This window comes from Eublepharis macularius, chromosome 4 (genome assembly GCF_028583425.1).
Source record: "Eublepharis macularius isolate TG4126 chromosome 4, MPM_Emac_v1.0, whole genome shotgun sequence".
In the NCBI taxonomy this organism is placed as follows: Eukaryota; Metazoa; Chordata; class Lepidosauria; order Squamata; family Eublepharidae; genus Eublepharis; species Eublepharis macularius.
In genome coordinates, this window is record NC_072793.1 from 81,588,546 (window position 1) to 81,613,889 (window position 25,344).

Genomic DNA, 25,344 nt, shown 5'->3' on the forward strand with positions numbered 1-25,344 from the left:
GGCTGTAATCAGGATCTGTGACAGAGAGGCAAAGAATGTACTCTAGCGATTCTCTCCAAGAGCTGTCAGGAAGTAGGATGGAGGCAGTGAGGTGTATGTATAAAAATGAAACTAAGGTCATTCAGAAAAAAAGCTTTGCTAATGAACACAGTCTTGAGATGTTACTTCCAGGCAAAGAGGGAAGCAGGGAAAGGAGGAGGCTTTTACTGGGAACAACTTTGCAGGAGCACCGTGGCAAGAGGACCACACAATAGATGAGGTACAGAACAGAAAGAGGAAGAAGAGGTGTATGGGAAGACAGGCAAAGAAATGTGATCAGAATAAATTTTGTAGACCATGGAGATATTACTTCTAACACGAAGGCTAAAAACTCTCATTTTTCTTAAGCTGTTATTCATAGAACCTATCCACCTATAGCTGCTTGGTTTGTGATACTCCCCTAAAAGATTTTCTAGCAGAATGTGCCCAGAGCACAGCGGGTAATAGCCCATAAGGACTTGTTCTGGGAAAAATAACAAGGACTCACAGCTTCTAGCTGCACTCAATCAGAACCTCCCACTCATTCCATCAGAAAGGGTCCAACTTATTTGCCTGCATTCAGTGTTCTGTCTTCACAGAGGTCACAACATAAATGCAGCAGCATAAATGGCATTTCTCTTTCATGAATATCAAGCAACTGAATTATTCAACAAGCATAGAAAGGTCTGAATAGGTATACTAAAAAGCTGCACCAAGGCTTAACTATTATAATTACATATACAGTAGATTAAAATGACTTAACACAACCAAGTGTAAGGTAAATCAAGCCTTCTAAATCCATGGCTTTTGGCTCTAGAATGGACACCAGGATCAAAATTGTGCACTCTGGTGGAGTCCAGATTGATTGATAATCCGTTCATAATGAAATGGTATGACGATTCTTTACTTTCCTCCATTCATACCCTACTAGGGACAATATAGCTTTAAAAGCAGGACTTGTGGCCATTTGCTACCAGCTTTGCAACAATAAAAGCCCAATGATATCTTGACATAGATTGTCTTCTTAAATTCCACTAAGCAGCATTTTAGTACATGCCCAATTGCCAGCAGATACACTTTTTAATGTTATTTTCGAGAGGAACTGCATTCCTGAGTTTCCAGGCAGCAACGAACAGTTGGGGTATAAGGGGAGGAAAGGATTGCTTTCTGGGTATAAATAGCAATCAGATTGTTCTTCTGACTGTGCAGTCCTAAGAAGAGGTACTCCAGTCAGTGTAGACCCGTTGAAACTGATAGACTGGAGTAACTCTTCTTAGGATTGTACTGTTAGGGCTGTTGCTCCAATATCATCATCCTGTTATGGCTGCAGAGGAAAATGCACAAAACATGTAACGTAACTGATTGAGATAGATGTCTGAGATGAATCTGTACCATGCCTCCTTGTCTTCAGAGGTATAAGCTGCCATGGGGGATTAACTCAAATGCCAGAGATGTGAATTCAGATGTCAGCAACGTTCGCTATCTCATCCCTCAGGGAAGAGAAGAAAGCCGGGCTGTGCAGCACATACCACAATTTACTGCCCCCTGGATCTTCTGGTAACACACACAGATAGAGGTGGAGATGATAAAGGAAAAGAACTGCTACCTTGCCCCTGCCCAGCATTCTCTTCCCATAGGGTGTTATATAACAGATGAAGCAGCTGAAAGTGCAAACCATAGACTGACATGCAGTTAACATCAGTTGTGCTTCCACTGTGTTCATTCTGCCTATGTGCCTTTACCATACACAAACACAACAGCTAGTGAGGGGAGTAGAGAAAAATGCTTTTCTATTTAGGTTTACAGAGGACAAGTTTCTGCAACTTTGGTCAAGAGGCCCTGCTGGGCCTTGCTGCTTCGTTAGGACATTCCTTTTGCCCAACCTCCCCCTTCCTTTCATCTTAGCAGCTCCTTGAAAACAGAGCTCTTGCTAGCTTCTTGGCTGACTCTGACCTTGGAGATTAGATAAGGTGTTCCATTGCTGGAGTGACTGAGCTTCCATGGACAGTCACTGAGCCAATTAACATTCTTGACTTTGGGAACTAATTGCACCTGCAAGACAGGGGCTTGGTGCCAAGGACTGCAGCCTTTGCGCCCAGCCCCTTCTGCAGCCTTTGCACCCAGCCCCTTCTGCAGCCTTTGCACCCAGCCCCTTCTGCAGCCTTTGCACCCAGCCCCTTCTGCAGCCTTTGCGCCCAGCCCCTTCTGCAGCCTTTGCGCCCAGCCCCTTCTGCAGCCTTTGCACCCAGCCCCTTCTGCAGCCTTTGCACCCAGCCCCTTCTGCAGCCTTTGCACCCAGCCCCTTCTGCAGCCTTTGCGCCCAGCCCCTTCTGCAGCCTTTGCGCCCAGCCCCTTCTGCAGCCTTTGCGCCCAGCCCCTTCTGCAGCCTTTGTGCCCAGCCCCTTCTGCACATTGTCTCCTTTTGCCCATGACATCACTTTCTCGCCACTTGATTGGAGCAGGGCCCACTCCACTGAAGTGGTGAAGATGGCATAAAAACTCTTCTTTTAACATGGAGACTCAGACCTGTGTGGGTTACAGTGATCCTTCCAGTGTAACTCATCCATTGTCTCAAAATCTGGCTCTGACTGGGATGGATGCTCAAGAGGCCATCCCTTTTGCTGTGAAGCTTGACTGCTTTTGCCTCTCGATCAGAGACTTTGCCTCTTGCCTTTTCAACAACTTTGTGATTTATCTTCTGCTATGATATTGGCATGTATTAGTTAGAGCTAATAAAGCTATAGCTTTGGTTATTTTATTCCATACATTCTGTCTTGTGCATTTTAATGTGACCTTGCATCTTAATAAAATAATTATATTTTGTGTGGGTTTGTGACTAGACATGGGCATGATCGGAATTATGGACTGAAAATTGCCCCGATTTTGGCGTTTGTGCCATCGGGACCGGGCTGATCGGTTCCGTCCACGGCTCCCAGTTCAGCGCTCAGGCGCTCTATCGGGTCTCGATTGGATCGATCGGTTTACATTCGGGATTGCAGTCTGTAGACAGTCTGGCGCCAGCCATCTGTTCCCAAGGGAATGGAGCCCCGTGCAAACAGAGCCTGGGGAATGCCGGAGCTGTTTGCCCTCCTTCTGTCGCCCTGGAAACGCGAATGGAAGCCCAGCTTTCCTTGATCAGCAGGGCTGTCTTCCAACCACGGAGCAGCCAGAAAAGTACACACCTGTCTCGTCCATTTGGGAGAAGAGAGGGGAGGGCAGGGGAAGGGGGTGTTCTTCTGTAGCCATGGGCACTTGAATCTCATCCCCGCAAAGCCTGAGAGGCAGCTCTTACAGCCAAACACAGCCTTCCTGCGTAGCAGACCCAGGCTTTATAAATAGCCATGTGCTGCGCAACAAATTTTCACTTTCTGCTCCCGGGTGGAGTGGGACAGAGGCGAGCTCTCGCTTACCGCTTTTGGAGAGAGAAAGCGTGCGTGCGAGAGAGAGAGAGGGAGCTTTAGCTTTGGGCTTCAGCGGATAGGGAATTAGGGAATAGGGCGCTATCTCCTCTGGTTCCCCCCCCCCGTGACAGTACCAGCACACTCCCGTGGGGACAGACCCCCCCCTGAGGGGAGGTGGCTCGCCACCACCTCCACGGGCCTGCTGGGCCCGGCAGCCGCTATCCTCCTCACCCACCATTCCTTTAGTGCTGGAAACCGCGGGGCGCCCTCCCACGTTGGCCTTCCCGATTCCCGATTCTGTATTGGAAACGGGACTTGATTGGTGAAGTTCGGGTACCTGGGTTCGGTGCCGCCGCGGAATCATGATCAGCTAAATTAGGATTATTTTTTGGATCGTGCCCATGTCTATTTTTGACTTTGAAGTCTCAAAACTTTAAATCGCTTTTGCTGAACTCACTTTTGTTAACTCTCGTGAACCACCTACCATTTAAATACGTTTTGCTGTGAACTCTACTTGCAACACCATTCCTGCAGGGTAGACTTTGCTTTATTTAGTTCCCTTATAGGCTAGGAGTGGTGTCCCTCCCCTCCTAAAGTTTTGGGAAACCCTGAGGGACTGGTGGCAGAATTTAAGGGCATTTGGAGGGCTTTCCTTCTCTTGCCAGTTTGATAATTTTGTTTAGCCCGGTCTATAGGACTCTGCTGGCTCTCCTCCTCAGCTGGGTCGAGGCACCAGGGGCCTGTAGCCATGACAAGGGGGACAGAGGAGGCAGAACTGACAAAAGCCAAAAGCTCTATATGCTCCCCATAGATGTTACAGTGACCCATTCCACTTAATCCTTCCATAACAACTAGGGCCACCTTTGTTGCAAGTCTAATATCCTTAAAGATACTTCTATTAAAAAAAACCTTCATTCTCATGATAGATCAGAATGCTATATGTATATATTAGTTCTCACACTGAAAGTAAAAGTAGAAATCTGGCGCCATCCTAAAGGTACAGAAGTTTTTTGGTATTTTAGAAACATTGTACCTATCTCATGTTTAGGAGTGCCACCTTTTTTACTGGCTCTGTTCCTGTGGTTTAACAGCAGTCTGGAACACCAACATATCAACTGTTATGACTAACAGTGCAATCCTATGCAGAGTTACTCCATTCTAAGCCCATTGAAGTCAATGGTCATAGACTGGAGTAACTCTCCATAGGATTGCGCTGTTAGTGTACCAGGCTGCTTTTAAAGCACAGGAAAATTGCCTGTCAAAAGATGGTGACTACAAAAATCTGGAAGCACAGCCTATGCATTAAAAAAAATGAGATAGCCTGACAGACATTTGAACTGAATGCTAAATGGAACCAAGACTTTATTGCTTATGATTAATTTTATCATATTGATTAGATGTTGTTGCTTTTATTCTTAGCTGCCCTAGAACTCTTTAAAACATATGAGAGGGGGCAGAAATAAACAATAATTGACTAAACAAATTGCCTTTTTATTAGAATGCTTTTGTTAATGTCAAAGTTGTAATGTCTTTGAATATTTTAATACTGAAAAAATTAAAACTTTCAAAAAAAACCCCAAAATAAAGAATGAATAATAAATGAATGGCTTTCTTTGCTCTTTTCTACCAACTTCTAGTTCTCACCCTGTGCCTCAACAACCCGTTCTCATTATCCCTCTAAGTAGTTTTGTTTGTTTGTCCAGGAAAACATTCCTGTAAGAGAGGGAGGGAGAAGAAATGCTTCTATTGTCATAGTAACAGCTTGGTCGGGCACAGTCTGTGGTTCTGCCTGATGCAGAGGAGACCTGACGCTGCTGTGCAGGCATTTACCCGAGACAGATTGAAGCTGACAAGCTCTTTATAGTCTGAAACATTTATGAAGCAGAGGCTGTGCGTGCACATATGTAGGCATGTGTGTCTGAAGAAAAGGAGGGATGAGGAGGAAATGGGAGAGGAGAAGATAGTGAAGCAGTTTCAACTAGAGCAAAGAATGTAGGACCAATAGAAGCCATTCAAGATGAATCTTGTGGCATTTATTCCTCCGTTTTACCAAACAACATCCACTGGAGGCACTGAATAAACATGGATCCTACAAACCACTATTGTTTGTAAAAAACTGAAGTGCTGCTGCAGAAAGCAGAATTGCAAATCCTGATGCATATTGTCCTTGAGTCTAAAGAAATAAGGTAGGGTATATATTTTTAAATAAATAAATAGGACTGCCACTTTTTTGTAATTAGTCCATGTCTTCATGCCTTTAAAGACAAATTGATCTGCAGGCATTAGTAGGATAAAGTGCTCATCTTCATGCTTTACTGGATGATTTCTGTACATCAAGCTGAGGATAAAAGCACACAAACTGGTCCTGGGGAGGGTTTTTCCCCCCTCATCAGTTGGCAACACTAAGTGTACAAGATGTGATAACAGATGCTCCATTTCTGACAATCAGTGATATTCTCTCACAAAGCCCAGAATTGCTTCCTTATTCCCTGACATTTAGGAGATTCCATGCACAAGATTTTCTTGCTGTACTTCCTCTTATGCCTTTAACAGCAGCCCTATAAACAAAATGTTGTAGGTGAAGTTTTTCCTGGCAGAGAGGTAAGTATTATGGAAAGCTTTGCCTGCTGCTAAAGACACAGAAACACAGCCAGGAGAAATCCTACCCAGGAGTGATGAGGTAGACCTGTCAGGGATGCCATCCCCCCCCCGCCCCCCATGCAAGCTCAGTGCCTTAAAGAAGAGCACAGCAAACAGAATTCAATAGCTGGACTGAGTGTGGTACAGAGTTCATATAGCAGCTCCTAGATTGTATGTGCCTACAAGTTATTAAGAACTCTTATAAGCTGGTAATAAAGTTACTGTCTTTCTTTACTATTCTGATCCTGCATCTGAAAAATGGAAATGTAGCCACTGAAGGTTTTCTTGACATGGAAACTACTGTGGGGTGGAAAAAGCTACACCTGCTTACAATCTACATGGCAGATTGCTGTTAAAGACACCAAAAACTGTTTAAAATAACAGTAGGCAAAACCCCATTCCTTGACCTGGGACAGCTTGTATTTCTGAAAAGCTTTCAAATCACACTGGTGTTTAGAAGTGTTAAATGGGATGTTTTTTTAAAAATACAGATTCTTGCAATTCTGCCTTCCCCTCTTCCCATTAGTTGGGCAGAAAGGATAGAGTAACTGGTCAGATGAGATTGCCATTTAAACAGGATAAGCTTTAGATAAGGACCATTTTTCATGCAAATGAACCTTCCCAGCACAACTTTCACCAGGATTGATGGGAATTGTAGTTTTCATAGCCTTCTGAAATGAATCAAAAGTTGATAAAGCTACATTGTTTAACCTCAACAGTTCAGCAAGGCCGTTTCCACACACACTTTCAATGCACTTTAGTTATCCTTTAGAAGTGGATTTTTTGTTCCACACATGGAAAATCAGTTACAAATGTGCACTAAAGCGTATTGAAAGTGGGTTATTTAACGTGTGTGGAAATGGACCAAGTCTGTTTATGCCAATAGTGGCCACTGAATCCTAAAATTGTGCAAATGCAAACACATTCAAAATGTTTCTCATTTAAACTGTGAACAAATCAATGAAAGTGTTTGGCAAACAGGCACAGCAAGCAGGGTAAGCCTGATTTTCAAACACATTCTTTGCAAGGATCACGACGACATCACTAATTTTTAAAAGCTGGTAACTCAGCTACATCTAGAAATCACCACCAGCATCCGTACTTATAAAGACCTATTAAAAACTGAAAAGAATGTATTTAAAATAAAAATGAATGAAGAATTGCCATTTAAATATGGATGGCTACAATACCGGCAAATTAAAGATATATTTGAATCTGACCAAAGAAAGACAGGACTTAGAGTTAAAAACTCTGAACTAGAAGAACTTTTATTGGGGGAAGGGAACAAAATAATCTCTAGAGTTTATAAAGTGTTGTTGAAATGGTATACAGAAGACGAGACAAGGTTCAAATGGTTAAATGGGCAATAAATTGTAATAAAGAGATCACAATGGAGGCATGGGAACATTTATGGAAGAACACTTTAAAGATTTCAGCAAGTACTAATATTAGAGAAAATGGCTACAAAATGATATATAGATGGTATTTAATGCCAAAAAAATTAGCCATTGCTAATAACCAATTATCGAATAAGTGCTGGAAATGTAAAGAGCATGAAGGTTCTTTGTATCATATGTGGTTGACATGTGAAAAGGCTATGGATTTTTGGTCTAAGATGTGTGCTGAAATGTCTTTAATACTCAAAAGAAGTCTTGTAAGAAATCCAGAAATGTTGTTGCTATCTCTGCATTTAGAGGATATAAACAGTAGAGTGCTACTTTATTATATGATAATGGCGGCGAGAACTTTATATGCACAATATTGGAAAAAAGAAGAAATTCCAGAAGTTGGAGAATGGATTCAAAAATTGTTGCACATGGTGGAAATGGACAAGCTAACGAGAAAACTGAGAGATAGAGAACCAAAAGAATTTATAGAGAACGGGGAAATTGAAAGAGTATTTGGGGAAAAAATGGGGTTAAAGGGCATTTATGGTCTTTCGAGAATTATTAAATAAGATGTAGTGTAGTGTAAATCTTTACCTTTAAAATTAATATTAACAAATAAGAATTAGAATTTTGGAAAGGAAAAAGGGGTTGCAGTGCTATTGGAAGTCAATATAGAAAAGGGGGGGAGGGGATGGGGAACATATGAGGAATCAATGAAGTTGTTAATGGAATGTAACAATATATATTTTATGTCATCCCATCTAATAAAATCTTTATAAAAAAAGAAAGAAATCACCACCAGCATCCATGGTGATCATTTCATTGCCTTTGCTAAAGGTTGTTTTCCTCTGCTATGGGAATCCAGTTGAATTTAAATTTTACCCTCCTTGAGGAATCAGGCAATCCATATTGTCTCCAAAGCCAATATCACTGGATTAACTGGGATTTACACCCAAGTAAAAGTGTATGGCATCACAGGCTTTACACTACATGCAACAGCCTTAGAAAAACAATTTAGGTTAAGTTTATTGGCTGTATAGTTTTGGGCCCTAAATGTCTGTAGGTGAGTGTAATTTCAAAGACAGAGCAACACTGCTTACAATGAAGAGATTGTGCAAGTGGAAATTAATCAGTCTAACAAAATATGAGAAACCTGTACACAAAAGACTCATAAAATCCTTGCTGTGCTAGCATCCATTTTGTAAGCAATTTTTGTTCTGTGCATTCATTACCATTTTGCAACATCAATTTGCTGTTGCCTATGTTTAATTTTTATATAGTATATAAAAGCCCAGGAGGTTTCAACAGCTGCTGCTGCTGCTTAGACTAACTTCCTTGCTTCAGGAAAGGAAGAGCTCTCTCAGCTTGGCCAATTGAAGGCCATCTGACTTCCCACGGGGTGAAGCTCCCATTCGGAAGCTGGTACTATCAAGCAATGAACAGCTCAAGCTCTGAGAGAAAGAAGAACATGACATAGGGGTTTCTGTAATTCTTCCCCTGTTTTCTTCTAATCTATATATTTCATATACCACTCACTACATTACATCCTGGTACTTTGGATCAATTCACTGAGGACAACTGCCACTACTTGGCTCAATACAACCCCCTGTGTGAGTACTACAGTGTTGATTAAAGAGGTGATCCTTTAGGGATCTTTATTTAAAGGAGGCTGCCATCTTCTAGGATTGCTGCCTGCTCTAATACTGGTTTTGAGTCCAGTGGTACCTTAGAGACCAACAAGATTTTCAGGGTGTAAGCTTTCAAGTCAGCACTCCCTTTTTCAGTCACCTTCTTGTTGACTAATTTGAATTTTACCCTCTCCTCTATTCAGTTTTTTTTAACAAATCAGCTTACTGATCAGCAATGACTAGTTATATATTTGCATATATTTAAATTAGTTAGCATGTGCAAATGAGCGTTTTATTTTTTTCAATTCTCTGTGACTTAAAATGTTTGTGTAAAGTATTAACGGAGGGAAAGGGGTCTAGAAACGGGCCTACTTTGTTCATTGTTACTTTTAGCGATGTTTTAGGTATGCCTTCATAAAAATTGTGATAAAAATTATGTTGTTTAGTTTTATGTATTTACGCAAAGGAGACAGAGGCCTTCTCTAAAAGAGTGGCTTTTATTTTTGACACGGTCTATTTGTCCAGTGCTGAAAGCACAAAGCTTTGTTACCAGCAAAGTATAATTTTCCCACCTAACCAATGCTTCCATTGATATTGTGTGCTGTGTAGAAAGTAGCTGCATTAATTAATTTATTTGAGGTGCTTTAACCACAACTTTCTCTATAAATGAATGGCTAGTGGCTCACCCAAATTAAAATCATAACAATTATAAAAACATTAAAACAAGACTCGGGCCGTGAGCATTTAACAACCATAACCTCATGGGCACCTACTGCACAGCATCCATTTTATCACTAGTAACAACTAGTAGCATTAGTTCCATAATGCTTGCGACACTTTTGATTTTTCCCAGTTCTGTACTCATATTCTTCATGCCGGTGCACTTCCCTAATGCATTATTGTAGTACTAGAACATTCATCCATCCCTGATACCTGTAAACTCTGCCTAGTGGTTGTGGCGTGTATCCAACAGAAATTACCATAGACAGAAGAGATTTTGGTCCACAGAGTGGAACTTCCCCGCCCTCCCCTGCCTGCTGCATTCCAAAATGGCACATTTGCTACTTACACTCTTAGTGGTCTGTCAGGCAAGTGTTGGTATTATTCAGAAAGGAACATCAAGATGAGAAAAACTGCACCTGCTCATACCAAAGATAGAGGAACCTGGGACTCATGTTTATCTGGCCATCAATCTATATTGCCTCAACAGAACCCACTTTTAAAGACACACCCCAGTGAGAGAGATGGGGTGGAACAATGGTAGCAATGAAAAACATTGTAAAATGTCTAAAAGCCTATGAGCTGTATCGACACACCTGTTAATAAATGCAATGTCATTGTAAAATGATTGTCCAAAATTTTTACATTTCAGTGGAATTGCATTTAATATATAATACTGTAAGCAGGAGACGGATTAGATGGTCACATTGCAAAATACATTCTTGGAGCACAATGAGGTTAGCAGATTTTTGTTATTCCAAAATAATTCATCTCTACAGAATATATACCAGAAGGGTAGCTGTGTTTGCTTTCACACACATTGGATAATGCACCTTCAAAAATGCACTTTAGCATTCATTTGCAACTGGATTTTCCTGTCACAGGAAGCAGGAAAGCAGCCAACATCTGCTGAATTTAAACTAACAAAGAATCTTTGAAGAGGAATGCAATATAAGATGTATTAAATGTTACCTTCAGTAAGCAGAAGGGCCAAAAAGTTTATATATGCTACATGTTTTATGTACAGTATTCACTTAGTTTTGCCAGTTCATCAACAGTGGTCCACACTCATTCTAACTGGATTGTTTACTCTTTAAACTGACTCTTGATCTGTGCTCTGAAATGTGTCATAAAACACTTATTTTTTGGAATACTGGACAGTCAGGCCTTGCTTTGCAACAGCTTCATACACACATCTTTCTTCAGTTTGAAGCCTTGTACTCCACTGCCTATTCAATGCATCTTATGAAATGGACTTTGGCCACAAAGGCTTATGCCACAACCAATGTATTAGTCTATAAATTTACCTTTTATGGGGGAACATTGCAGTTAGTTAGTTAGTTCCCTTTCTCCCCAGAGGAGACTCAAAGAAGCTTACATCATTCTCCTTTCTTCCATTCTGTCTTCATAAAAACTCTGTGAGGAAGGTTAGCCTGAAAGTGTGTGACTAGCTCAAGACAGCCTTCCATGGCAGAGTAGGGATTCGAAGCTGGATCTCCCAGATCCTAGTGAAGACATCAGTGTTCCCTGGTGCTGTTTATCTTTGAAATGTTCAATACGACATTAGCAACCCATTCTCAAATGGCAATTAGCAGCAGTTGAGCAAGAAAGTTTAGAAAAGCACTCCCTTCTTAAACATTTGAACTCTTGTTAAGCAGAAGAGGGCTTTTGCCTACCTATATTTGGGTGCTTCAGGAGACGGCAGATCCGAGCCTCACGTTCCAGCTTCTGATGATCTGTAGGGAGAGAAGTCAACAAATCAGTTTGAGGCACTGCAGCAGGTGCACTCTTCTTAGTTCAGGGCACCATGGGAAGTAAAAGCAGCCCAGGAGGACACAGCTTTTAAACATCCCATGTTTAGCCTACTTTTGTAAACCTGCCAGGCTGATCAGCAGCAGCAAGCATCCCACACCTTCCACATAGCCACCACCTTCTCATCATGAAGAGGACAGTTCAGTACCTCAATTTCCTCATCTGCCACTGCTTCCTCTTCAGAAAGAGGCAAGAAAGCAATGGTTACTGCACTTGTGCCTAGACCTCCCTCCTCATGAGAAAGTGGCTGCTGTCTCCTCCTTGCAAAGATGGAAGCTCAGACAGTTCATGCATCCAGCTTCCCCCTCCCCCTTGTGAAGCAGAGGCCATTGTTTCCATGCCTGGAACGCCCTGGTCATAGCCAAAGCTGCCTCTTCTTCACAGAGTAGTCCAGGAGTGAGTTTGGCAGTTACTGCTGCCTCCTCACCACTCACCATGTCTTCCTTGCAAAGGACAGACCAGCAACCTGTCAGGAAATCTCCTGGTAAATTAAAAGGCCCATCCATGCTAGCCTCAATTGAAGTAGTATCTATGGATATACATTATATCTCAAAATAATTTCCTTCTATTTAGCAACATAAACCCAGCGGCAACTGCAGTCATGCCAGTGGTACTGAAGATCTCGTGATCATTTAGACTTGGTATTACTTAGAGAAATGTACCAGTGGAAATGTGGAGCACATCTAGTAGGCACTGACTCAGCTGCTGACTTACAGCAGCATCATACATGATATGTACAGCACAGATGTCATTGCAAATCAGTCCTGCATGGTCATCACTTATTTATATTTATTTATTTGATTTGATTTATACCTCACCCTCCCCACAAAAGGGCTCAGGGTGGCTAACAACATTAAAAAATACATTAAAATCACAAAAACATAAAATCAACAATAATTTTTAAAAAATCATTAAAATAGTCCAGGAGCAGGCTATTTAGACAAATATTGGGAGTCCGTATACGAGCATAGCAGATGGCCGAGGGCAACCCTAGAAGAAGTGGCGGTCTTAGATGGAAGAAGGAGGACACCCGCTGGCACTCAGCCGAAGGCCCAGTGGAACATCTCCTTTTTACAGGCCCTGCGAAACTGTAACAGGTCCCACAGAGCCCAGATCTCCAGCGGGAGAGTGTTCCACCAGGCCAGGGCCAGGGCAGAAAAAGCCCTGGCCCTGGTTGAGGCCAGACGGATGTCCTTCGGGCCAGGGACCACCAGGAGTTGCTTGTCTGCAGAGTGCAACACCCTGCAGGGGACGTAATGGAAGAGGCGGTCCCACAGGTATGCAGGTCCCACTCCGTGAAGGGCTTTAAACACCAAGGTTAACACCTTGAACCGGATCTGGAACTCCACTGGGAGCCAGTGCAGCTGGCACAGCACAGGATGAATGTGTGCTCAGATTGGCATTCCAGGAAGGACGCATGCTGCTGCATTCTGGACCAGCTGTAACTTCCGGGTCAGGCCCAAGGGCAGCCCAGCGTAGAGTGAGTTGCAGTAGTCTAGCCTGGAGGTGACCGTTGCATGGATTACTGTGGCCAGGTCCCGGGCCGAAAGATAAGGCGCCAGTTGCCTGGCCTGTTGAAGATGAAAAAAGGCAGACCTGGCAACGGTCGTGACCTGGGCCTCCATTGAAAGTGTGGCATCCAAGGTCACACCCAGGCTCCTCGCCGTTGGCGAAGGTTGTACCCTGTCGAGGGCTGGGAGCCAGGTCCCCAGCTCGATCGCCCCATGACCCAGACACGGAACCTCCATCTTCGGGGGATTCAATTTCAGGCGACTCTGATGTAACCATACTGTTACAGCCTCAAGACCCTTGGCCAAGGAATCCAGAGTGAGATCAGACTAGCCATCCATCAGCAGATAGAGCTGAGTGTCATCCGCATACTGGTGACAACCCAGCCCAAAGCTGCGGGCTAACCGGGCGAGGGGGCGCATATAGATGTTAAATAGCATCGGGGAAAGAATCGCCCCCTGAGGGATGCCACATACCAAAGAATGATTCAGAAACTCACTACAAACACATTCAAAACTGCTCTTCAGTCAATCACACATTGAAACCTGATACCTGCCTATTCAGAAATACATTTCTGTTCTTCACCCTTGCACATCAGCAATGGGAGAAAGGCATGTATGAATTCAGAGTTCTGCCAAAGTTTAGTATCCTTGGATGATCTAATCTCCCAGGGTTCCCTTTCTGGCTTTTCAACCACAAGTTGAACCATTGTTGTATGTAAAAGTAGACTATCCTCAAATCTAGGAGGAGGTAAAACAGTATAAATTACTTCTTCATAATGTTCAGTAGGGTAACTGGATCACTGCAAAACCCAATAAGGCAATAATAAATCTATTCATCTTTAGGTGCCTTTTCTTGTTTGTTTACATTATCCATTGGTAATATGAAACCAGGCTAAAAGTGACAAAACTTTGCACTATATTCAAAATGTAAAAGTTTAGAAATACGGCTCTGCAGTGCCACCCTTGTGTGCCCCCTCCCAGTGGTGTTATAGGCATCCTTGTTTAAGTGGTGTTTGCAATTAGGTGAGAATCAGGCTCAGGAAAGAGTAATACGAAAGCTTTTTATTAAACAAATCTGCTAGTAACTCTTCAGTTCTCTGTCTTTCTCTCTGTCTCTGTGCTTCTCCAACAAATGACATCCTGTAGGTGTTCCCTCACTGCCTATCTTTCCCTTGTCCCCCTGAGTAATTCCCCACTTGCTGAGTTTCACATACACTGATACATATTCCACTTCCCCAAGCAGTGAGAAATTCACAGGGCAGTTCTACAGAGTTTTCTTCCTTGGCAATGAGATACGATCTTTTGTAATATTCCTTCATTTACAAAAGAGCAAATAAGCAGTCAGCTAGCATATGGATAATTAATAGTCCTCAAATATCATGAAAACTTCACCCACAGATTCTTCAGGTAGTTTCCTCTTTCAGCGTTTCAGAGAGACCATTCATTCTACTACCACCCACCCTGACCCTTAGAGTCTCTTCTGTTCAAGATTCATAGTCAACAAACCACTTCTGGTTGCTTTCAGCTCTCCCAGGAGCAGGTCTTTTGTCAAACTAATAGCCCTTGATTGCCCATCCAGTGCCATTACATAACAGCAGGTACAGCATACAACAAGAGCAACAACAGCATGTAGCAGAGTGAAAAATCTCTGGCTGGGCACTTGCATTTATACAGCTAGCAGAAGCTGAAGTGACAAACTTTTTCTCTATACCCTGAAGTTTCAAATCAAGGATGCTTCTTTGTCTCCATATATTTGCAATACTGATTTCTCCCCAAACATTTACTAGTGTGATTATTGTGATCAGTGGAAGAGAAAAGTCTCCTACAATACAGCTTGGCTTCGTATTAACCATGTAGACATATGCCTCACATTAAATTTTTACTGGACGTGCCCTCTTCCTGTCTCTCTGTGTTTGGCAGCCGATATAAAATTGCATCCCTCGTTTCTTTCAGCATCTTTCTTGAAGTAAACATACACAACCTGGTTTGTGTTGAAGTCAGATATTTGAAATGAGGCAGACTTAGCTTTGTTCTGCCTGTTCTCCACTGCACATTGCAAATGTGCCCTAAAGCTCAAGAGCAACAGTCTCACACTATACATAAGTGCCAAAACATCAAGAACTTAACAAGCTCCAACAATCCATTAATGGCTATAGATGTGTTAACACACAACTGATAGTTCCTTCTTGCTCTGCTGTCATCTTTTGGTCTGTCTATCCCAATGCAAATATGGTGTTAAAAAAATCAAGTTTAATTTTCCCTGGTTTCTTATGTCCTTAAAAACAATTACACTTTGGAGGAGCAGAATTCACAGCACTTGCTGAAACACATGTAAACTAGAGTAGTGGTTACCATTTCCAACCTTTTTCTTATGATGACCCACAAGTCAAAATGTACTTGGTATGATGACCCATCCAGGGCTGACTCAAGGTTTCTGGGCACCCTAGGCAGACTACGACTTTGGTGCCTATCTAGTCTACAGTAGCCAACCAGATGTTTTTAAGAAACAAACAAATGTTGCAGAAAACGTACAGCTGTCCCCAAGGAAGTGACATTCTGAAGTACACAGCCTTTGCATTTGAACAGCTCCTGTCAACTCTCCAGTCTTTTCCCCCTCCTTCCAGCTACTCCCATGAAATTACTACTTGCCCAACAGATTCCCACCCCCTCATTATTGTCCCAAAGAGAGGTAGAAGGCGAGAATCAGAGAAGCTGAGGAGGACAAAAGGAGAAAAAATGATGCATAAAGGAGCAGTGGCCATTAGGGAGGGCTGGTCTGTGACCCACTTTCAGAGGCTTCACATGACCCAATTTTGGGTCCTGACCCACATGTTGGGAAACACTGAACTACAGGCAGATCAACAATCCATTTTTCACTGTTAGACATACTCAATATCTCAATATATCAGAAATAATGTGGTTGGTTATTTATGATTTATTTATTATTATTTCTCCCTAGTAGGGATCTAAAGTGGCTTATATCACTCTCCTCCATTTTATCCTCAAAATAACTCTGTAATGTAGGTTAGTCTGAGAGCGTGGAATTGACCCAAGGTTACACAGCAAGTTTCTATGGCAGAGTAGGGGTTCACATGGGTCTCAACAATCTAACCACGACAACACATTGACTCTCACTAAGTAGACCAAGCATTTATAAATAAGTAAATGAGATTTAAAAAGCAGCACTTCAGAATGGGACATTGGGGAGAATACTAGAGGCAGAAAAATCTGGATTCAAGCACACACTTGTGAAGATCACTAGGTCACTATTTCTCAGTCTGTCTATTTTACCTCTTTCTGAAGGAGAAGAAAGAGAACCCTCATGTATGCCCTGAGCTACTTTTAGAAAAGTTGAACACAATTGTGACACACAAACACACAAAATGGCCGGAGAGCCATATATGTACCGGCATTATCTTCAGTTCTCTCTCTCTCTCTCTCTCTCTCTCTCTTATTGTTTTGCATATTCTAGCATCCTATACACAAAATGACATAACTAATCCCCCATCCATCTATAATTCTAAAATATTACACTTTCAGTGGTAGGCTATCAAAAGACAAGCATGCCTCACTAGATCCAGAAAGGCTACCTTGAAGGCAAGTTACAGTTATTGTGAGGGACAGGGAAAGTTCCATCCTCTGTCCTCCCTGGTTAGAGCAGACCAATAACATTCACAAGGAATGGAATGCTGAAGTGGAGAGCTGAACTGTCAATCACCAACAGAAGAAACAAACAGTTGGAATTGGGGAGTGGACAGGGTTAGGAGGTTTTCTGGACCAGACAGGAAAGTCTAGTAGGGACTATGGTTATAGATTTTGACAGGCAAGAGTTTGGGTGCTGTTCTCTGTTAAAAAACAGTTTAAAAGTGCTAAGCAGTTATATTACTAGTTGCTGATTGATAAAACAGTGTATCTCTTACATGTAAAGCACCTCCCAGCACTGTCGTGTAACTTTGTCATGTAGCTGACTGAATCGGGAAGAACTTACAATACACTCTGACCATCTGAATAAATTTGTTTCTTTTGTTATGTCAGGGGTTGTCACTATTAACAAAATCACAAAAACAAATCAATAAAATAAAAACAACTCTAAAAATAATCAACTATAAAAATAGTAATAACAATAAAAAGAAACTACAATAGTAATAAATGGTGTGTCACTGAGCTGGACTCCTACCCCATGGGAGAGAAAAAGTGGAGCATGAGCACAGCTCTATGGAAGGTAGCAGCCACTGGGGCCAACAAGAGCAAGGGAGGAGTGGACAGAAGAAAGGCCAACCAGTACCAGCTCCCTATTGAGTAAAGCTCTCTGGACAAAAGGCCTCCTTGAGAGAAAGGGCTTGCTCAGGAGTAAAAGCAGGAAAGCAGGAACTGGGGAGTGGTTAGGGAAAGAGGAGTAAAAGGGCCCACTTTAAGGGGTTAAAGGGGCAGTAAGAAGCTTCGAAAGAGTTGTGGATAGACAGCAGGCTTGCCAGATCCCCTGCCCCCACTCTCTTGGCCTGCAGGGAGAAGAGGCACCTGGAAAGGCCAGAGGCAGGCTTGAGGCACACACACAAAGAGCACACATGTGCACCCATTGCACCAGAAAATGACACCATTTCTGGTGCTCTGTGGAAGCCATGGGTCATGACCATTGCTTCTGCGGCACATGGGAAATGACCTCATTTTTGGTGTGACAGGTGGCTGTAGGAGCACACGCATGTTATGCGTGTGTCAGGATAATTACCTCCTGGCCCCCTGGCCCTTGTTCTGGCCTCCAGGAGACCTGGCAACCTTGGAGAAATAACAGAATCACTTAAGGGAGCAAAAAACTTTTACTGGAGGTTCTGGGGGTTGAATCTGGGGCTTTAAACATGCTAACCATGTACTATACTATGAAGTTATTGTTCTGAACAGTCTCCATGTTTGCAACTAGTTGAGCTGGAAGAGGCAATGAAAATGAAAATCATTAGGACTTAAAATGTTAACCTCCATAGACATTGTCTTTAGTCATCGATCTGTAATTGGCAATGACCTTCCCAATTTTATTACAGTCTTGATGGCATCCTTGGTATCTCAATATCACTGAATGTTTGTAATTAAGATACACGTTATTGTCTAAGTCTAGATTGTCAAGGAAAACGTCCTTTTTTGACATGAGAAATAATACCCTGAAGCCTGCTTCTTGGAATCAGACTTGCAAGACAAGTTGTGAATGTTGTAGTATACCACTTTAAATTTAGAATCTTGTATTAGTTTCTCCACATTTTACAATATAGTCCTGTGTATTTATTTCTCTACATTTTACTGGCTTGTTAGTACATGAAATGAATTTCCTGGGAACACAATGGCTCCCCTTGCAAACATTTATTAAAGTGCTTTATTACACCAGGCGCTTCTAGTGAAACTAGTGTTCCATCATCATTACCAGAACTAGGAAAGGCCCTAACACTGCATTTACACACACACACACACACACACACACACACACACACACACACACACACTATTAGACTATATACCTTCTCACATTGTTACCAGTCACTGTCTAACAGGCACCCTAATATAGAACTTACATTTTCTCTGTGTCAGTTCTGTTGCATTTCAGCTCATGCACCATCCATGTAAAGCCCAAAATAATCCTCCTCAATCCCTGGCTTTTACACAATTTGTAGGAGACGACACATTACTGTGGTATTTTCTTGCTAAACAAGACATGCACTTGGCTCTTAATCCTGCCACCAAATTTATCTCTTCCTTTCCCCCCACAATTTGTCTCCAGTTGATTAGTGATCAACAGTACTACTGTTTCTAGGACCTAGATGCTGCATCCCTTTTTTTTTTCTTTTTAGCTCCCTTACACCCCCTCCCCATTTTAAAACCAGTTTTGTTATAATGATTTCTTCCCTCTCAAGCTGAGATGTAAGGTAGAAAGCTTGCTGTGGGGGGAGGACAACTAACCAGAATCAGCTAATGAAAAGAGGCCTCCTCTTCTCACTGGCATACTAAGATCATTTGCCTTCTCTAATTTGGCTTCTGAGATTTACAAATATTTTGGCATTCTTGACAATCTGTATTTGTACCAGAGCAGATGGTAAAGAACCAGCTGGCTATTCCTGGTCTAAGACATCACAAGTTAGTCTTTTTCCCCCTTCCATAATTTAGGGCCAAGCTACACATGACGAATGACACTTGAATGGCAAGTGGATTGAGTGGAGGGCAAGTGAACAGGGAGAAATACACTTGCTGTTCAAGTGTCATTCGTCATGTGTAGCTTGGCCCTTAGACTACTTTACATAATCACTTGAGTGGCTATCGTTCTTCCACCCCAAGCACCTGATTATGTGGAGCAGGAGTGGAGAAACACACATTGTAATGATATCAGGACAAGGGAAAAGATTAACTATATATTACAGAAGGGTGGGGGAAGCTCAACCAGCCCCATGCTATTTTGGATGGTAGAATATTGTCTTGTGTGTGTGTGTGTTTACCATATCAGACAATCTTGCTGATAAATACCAAGTCTGAAATTCTGAGAACCATACAGCAATATCTGTAACTGACTAGATTTTAAAAACATTATTTCCTAGGTGATAATGAAATACAATTGATGTTCAGGTCTCTAAAATTTTCCAAGTGGGTTGTGTCAGCTGCCACTGAGGGAAACAGCTTGTTTACACCACTCACTGTGTATTCCACCATGAGTAGCTATTCTCTCACCTAGTGTAGGAACAAATGTTCCTATTTTATCTGATAAACACTGAGGATAATAGGAAAGCAGCATTAGGAAAGGCTTTTCTCTTGTGTCATTTGAAACAACTGTGAAAATACTGGCAATTATGTCAGAATTATTATCACGCCATAACTATCTGGAAATAAATCTGATGGTACAAAGACTTGGCACAACCTTTATGTCATTAAGGCCCTAGGCAAATACTCTTAGGACTGTCTATAATATACCTTACAGGATTGCTGTCCAGGTTAGAAGGCAGTGTATATTAAGCACATCGAACACTCTAAAATGCTATAAAAATACTGTTTGTTGGTTTGTTGTTTTCTTCAGGTCTACAGGCTTAGTGTTATTACCACCCCCCAGGGCTTTTTTTCTGGGAAAAGAGGTGGTGGAACTCAGTGGGTTGTCCTCGGAGAAAATGGTCACATGGCTGGTGGTCCCGCCCCCTGATCTCCAGACAGAGGGAAGTTGAGATTGCCCTATGCCGTGGCGCAGAGGGCAATCGAAACTCCCCTCTGTCTGGAGATCAGGGGGTGGGGCCACCAGCCATGTGACCATTTTCAAGAGGTTCCGGAACTTGGTTCCACCGCATTCCCGCTGAAAAAGCCCTGCCACCCCCAGCAGCAGAACAATAAGCTTTTGTAGCAAACATTGTACAGATATTGGCCTGGGGGAGAATACTTCTGATAGGCAGAACCAGAAGGAATTCAGAGCCCATGATAGGATGGGTACACCTCACTGGGGCCCAAGAGAGATTGGCTCAAGCTGGAGACCCATTACCTTGATACAGTTAAGTTGTGTCATTTTAGAAAAAAAATAGACATTTTTATTTCATTCATAATGAGACTGTATGAATGGAATGGAATCGTGGTACTGTTTCAAATTTGTACTGGTTCCAAAGCCATTATGTTTGGGTGATGAGCCAGTGAACAGCCTACTGAGGGCTGCGAGTGACCATGGAGATGAGAGAATGTGGGTTCAGGGTGGGAGAATGACAGTTGCTGAGGGTTAAAAAAGTGAGCTCATGGAAAAGAGACAAAAAGACAGAAGAAAGGCAGCTGAAGAAATGAGAGTGAAATAATGGAACATGAAAACTTAGAAGGCATGTGAACGGAAGAGAGTGCTGGTTCCATGGCAGAATGAGAAAGAAGAACCCCTTAGGTCAACCATGTTGATGATACAGGAATTAAAGACAATCAAGGAGAAGGCAACAATGGAGGATAGGCGAGCCATTGACTCCTCTTTTCATTTTTGTCTTTCTTTGTTTAATATATAATAATAACATTTGAATTATATACCGCCCTTCAGGACAACTTAATGGAAGTTAAGACAGCTGCAAAAAATATCTTTTACAATCTCACTCTAGCCTGGAAGATGGCTTCTTACCTCAACATGGCTGACCCAGCCACTCGGATCCATGCTATGGTAACATCCAGACTTGACTGTTGTAATGCACTATACATTGGTCTCCCATCCAAATTAACTAGGAGACTCCAATTGGTGCAAAACGCTGCAGCGCAACTGCTATCAGGAGCGAGCAGGAGCATGAACATCACCCCATTCTGCAGTCATTCCATTGGCTACCTATCAGCTCTCATGCTCAGTTCAAGGTATTGGTTATCACATAGAAAGCTCTTCATGGTCTTTGCCCAGCATACCTACGGGACCACCTACCTCCCTATGTTCCTCCACAGCAGCTTTGCTCATCTGAACAGGGTCTCCTACAGGTGCCACCCTACACATGGGTGAAATCAACAGCAGCTTGTACATAGGCTTTTTCTGCAGTGGCCCCTCCCCTGTGGAACAGCGTGCCTGAGGAGGTCAGGAGTAAAGATGGGCACGATCTGCATTACGATCCAAAAAAACTCACAATAATGGTGATCGCGCGATCGTGACTCAGCGGATCGTGATTGGCCATGGCCAATGATCCAGCGATTGGGAGGGGGCTGGATCGGGGCTGGATCGTGCTCAGATCAGGAAGCCAGACACTCAGGCGCCAGTAATCTATTCACGGGGCAACGGAGCCAGGGAAATGCCTGAGCTGTGTTTGCCCTCCTTCTGTCGCCCTAGAAACCCGAATGGAAGCCCAGCTTTCCTTGATCAGCAAGGCTTCCTTCCAACCATGGAGCAGCAAAGCAGTCACCAGTTGGGAGAAGACACCCAGGGGAGGGAGGGGGAAGAGGGTGTTCTGTAGCCATGGGCACTCCAATCTCATCCCTGCAAACCCTGATAGGCAGCTCTGATGGCCAAACACAGACGGCCAAACACAAACACAGATGCCGCCGGCATCACCCACCGTTCTTTTCTCGCCAGCGCGCTCCTTTTTGGCCTGGTGGGCGGGCACATGGGGGGTGCCGCTGGCGAGCAGCCAGACCCCCTGCCCCCTGAGGGGAGGCAGCTCGTTGCCATCTCCCCGTGCCCGCCGGGCCCGGTGGCCACCGCCAACACTCACCTTCCCACATAGCTGGGAATAGCAGCGCGCCCCGCTTTGGCCTCCACGATCCACGGATCGGGAACGGGAGATGATTGGTGTGGATCGTTTAGTTGGGATCGTCACCGGAGCCGATCCACGATCAGCTGGATCAGCAATTTTTTTTGGATCGTGCCCATCTCTAGTCAGGAGCGCCCCCACCCTCCTAGCTTTCCACAAATGATGAAAAACCGAATTATTCAAAAAGGCTTTTGTATTGTAGGGAGGGGCTCTCAGATGCTTCACTAATGAGTTAAGGACCATAGACTTCACCACTATGTTGCCTTACCTTCTACCTGTTGTCTTAAATATGTGCTCCTATGAGCTACTAGTGCTTCATGTGGTCTAATGGCAGCCCTAGAATTGCTTATGTTCTGTTTCAGCATTTCTTCAACTCTGTATTGGATTCTTACTAATGCTATGTCTTTGTAAAATTGTGTTTATTTACCCTATGGCATTGTTTATAGAAATGCCCTTGAAACTGACTGTACTAATCTCACACTGTGTAATCCGACTTGAGTCTCAGTGAGAAGGATGGACTTATAATGACATAAATAAATAAATACAAAGTATGTTACTATTATCCCCACAACAATCACCCAGTAAAGTGGGTAGGGATGAGAGAGCTCCGAGAAGCTGTGATTGACCCAAGGTCATTCAGCTGGCTTCAAGTGAGGAGTGGGGAATCAAACTCGGCTCTCCAGATTAGAGTCCTGCTGCTCTTAACCAAACTGGTTTTGTAAGGAGGTCAGTAGTTAGGAGATTCCTCAACTATTGGACACTGCAGAAAAAAGAAAATTGCAGGTGGCTGTGTTGGTTCATACAAAAATTGCAGAAACATGTCTCATCTAATATCTTTTTGTTTTATCTTTTCTGCATACTAGGAGCTGCCCCATGATGCCCCAAAATATATTTTATCTATCCTGCCCCCTTTTTTTCTATTGAACATCCACCTAATGAAGAATTCCGGAGAACTCGAGAGCTTGCTCACCATTTGGTGATAGTTGGCTCCTTATAAAGAGGAGGAGCGGTTAAACATCTAGCCTTGGGAAACAAAATTGGATTGCGTAGATTACTTGGCTTAAATGATTAACAGTAACAAATTCGAAAGTACCTCGTGTTTATACTGTAAGAATGAAGCATACATAGTGAACTGAATCCATTAATCTACAACAGTTTACCCAGCCTTTCATCCCTTGTTTCAAAACAAAGAAAGAAAATGTCTGTTTTTAAAATTAAATACGTTTCATTTTCATTGTTTTAATTTTCCTTACAGTGCCACCCTAAGCAGAGTTACAAACCTTCTAAGCCCATTGACTTCACAATACTAAGTATAGTACTGTGCTTAATATTGTGCTATATTGTTTGTACTGCTTAAATTATGGTCTGAAGTACACATGACACAGAGAGTTTCATAGACAGAGCTGCCAGTATTTTCAAAATTTAATTTTCAGGTACAGTGAAGCCTCATTTGGATTTAAGATTGTGATTCATGGGTCTGAGTGAATTAAACCTTATTCCCAGGACCATTTCAGATTAGAAAAACAGAACTGGAAAAATATATAATACACCCCTCACATTAGACCACAATCCCAATCCCAATCTGAATTAAAAATAAAACACTTAGAGTTCTATCCATATAACTTCACAGAGTCACATGTTGTTGAGTCCTCCGTGGTGTATTAGTACCTGACACAATACATGTAATTAGGGTTTTAACATACATAAATGCACACATCCTTCAACAAGAGAAAGGAACCCAGAAATAAGAATAGTACACTTACCTGAAGTATCTACCAGTACACTTCCCTGAAGTGTACTGGTAGAGTTTCTATCATATTTTTTCTGTCCTCCTTCTGAGAAACTCAGGGTAGCTTACATGGTTTTCCCTTCCTCGATTTTCTCCTTACAACAACTTTGTGAAGTAGGTTAGGTTGAGTAGGAGTTTTACACCTGTCTTGGTCTTGGTCTAATAGTAAGGTAATATTCCATTTATTTTCCCCATACTGGCTCTCTACTGTTATTTCCAACTACTCAGACAGTTTTCTGCATTTTCTGAGGTTACACATGTACCTAGGGGAAAAAATGGGGGGTTGCAGCAGCAAAGTCTATTAATCAATGTTTCAACTGTGAAAGAATGAAGTGTCCTCTCACATTTGGAGCAGTGAGCAAACAGGAAATAATAATTGTAATGTCAAATTAATGGTGAGCTTGCTTAGACAGAGTGAGAATTAGTGCAAGGTAGTACATAGAAGAAGAATTTATTGATGGATAGTTTTGAGTTTGCATACCAAGAATATTGCTTCTGTTATTTCTTTCTAAAAAATCTAACTCCAAGATCTCAGGCAACCGAGAATGATTCTGCAGCAGTTCAATTTCTAGTGTTCCCCTCCATAAACTAGTTGTCATAAACTAGTTGCCAGGAGCTCTCCTACCGCTGAGGTTTTCCCCTCCGTCACACCCCAAGCAATCTTCCCCAAAACATGTTTGGAGCAATCACAAGCCAGTACATTCTGCAACCTGATGAAGCGCACAGCAAGCTCTCAGTGTGAAGGGCAAAGTAGGGTTTTATTGTGGGTTGTTGTGAGGCAGGGGGGGAATGCATGTTCTTTAACTGAAAGTGGCAGGTGAGATCTCACTCTTCAATGCTGGCTTTTTTTTCTTTTTTCTTTTTTTGCAAAGAGTGATCAGCAAGCTTTTCCTTTTACCTTCACAGCCAGGGAGCACAATGTCAGAGAAATTTCTCCTCCCACTCCACCCTTCTGTTCACATCTTCTGTGCCTTCCTTTAATACTGACAGCTATTTGAGTAATATGAATGTTCTGGAAAATTACAAATAGTATGGATAAAAATGGACAGGTTGCACAGCAGGACACCTGTTGAGAGTTTCAGTCAAGATGAAAGGATTTTCTTCTTTCTCAGTGTGCAATGGATTAATGTGTGGTATTTGGTTACCATGGGATTTGGAGTTGAACAGTAACCTAAAATGAAGCATAAGTAGTAGTCAAAAAGGAACAGAGATGTTCATGAAAAGCAGCAATATA

At 42.5% G+C, this 25,344-nt stretch overlaps 1 protein-coding gene across 1 annotated transcript in view; it reads right to left on the reverse strand.

Moving 5' to 3' along the window:
* The window catches only part of CAMK2A (calcium/calmodulin dependent protein kinase II alpha), a 179,236-nt gene that overhangs the window by 88,126 nt on the left and 65,766 nt on the right, over positions 1–25,344 (reverse strand). The window contains exon 3 of the mRNA XM_054975219.1: positions 11,472–11,531. Within this exon, the coding sequence (XP_054831194.1) occupies positions 11,472–11,531 (60 nt within the window). The remainder of the gene's footprint in view (positions 1–11,471; positions 11,532–25,344) is intronic.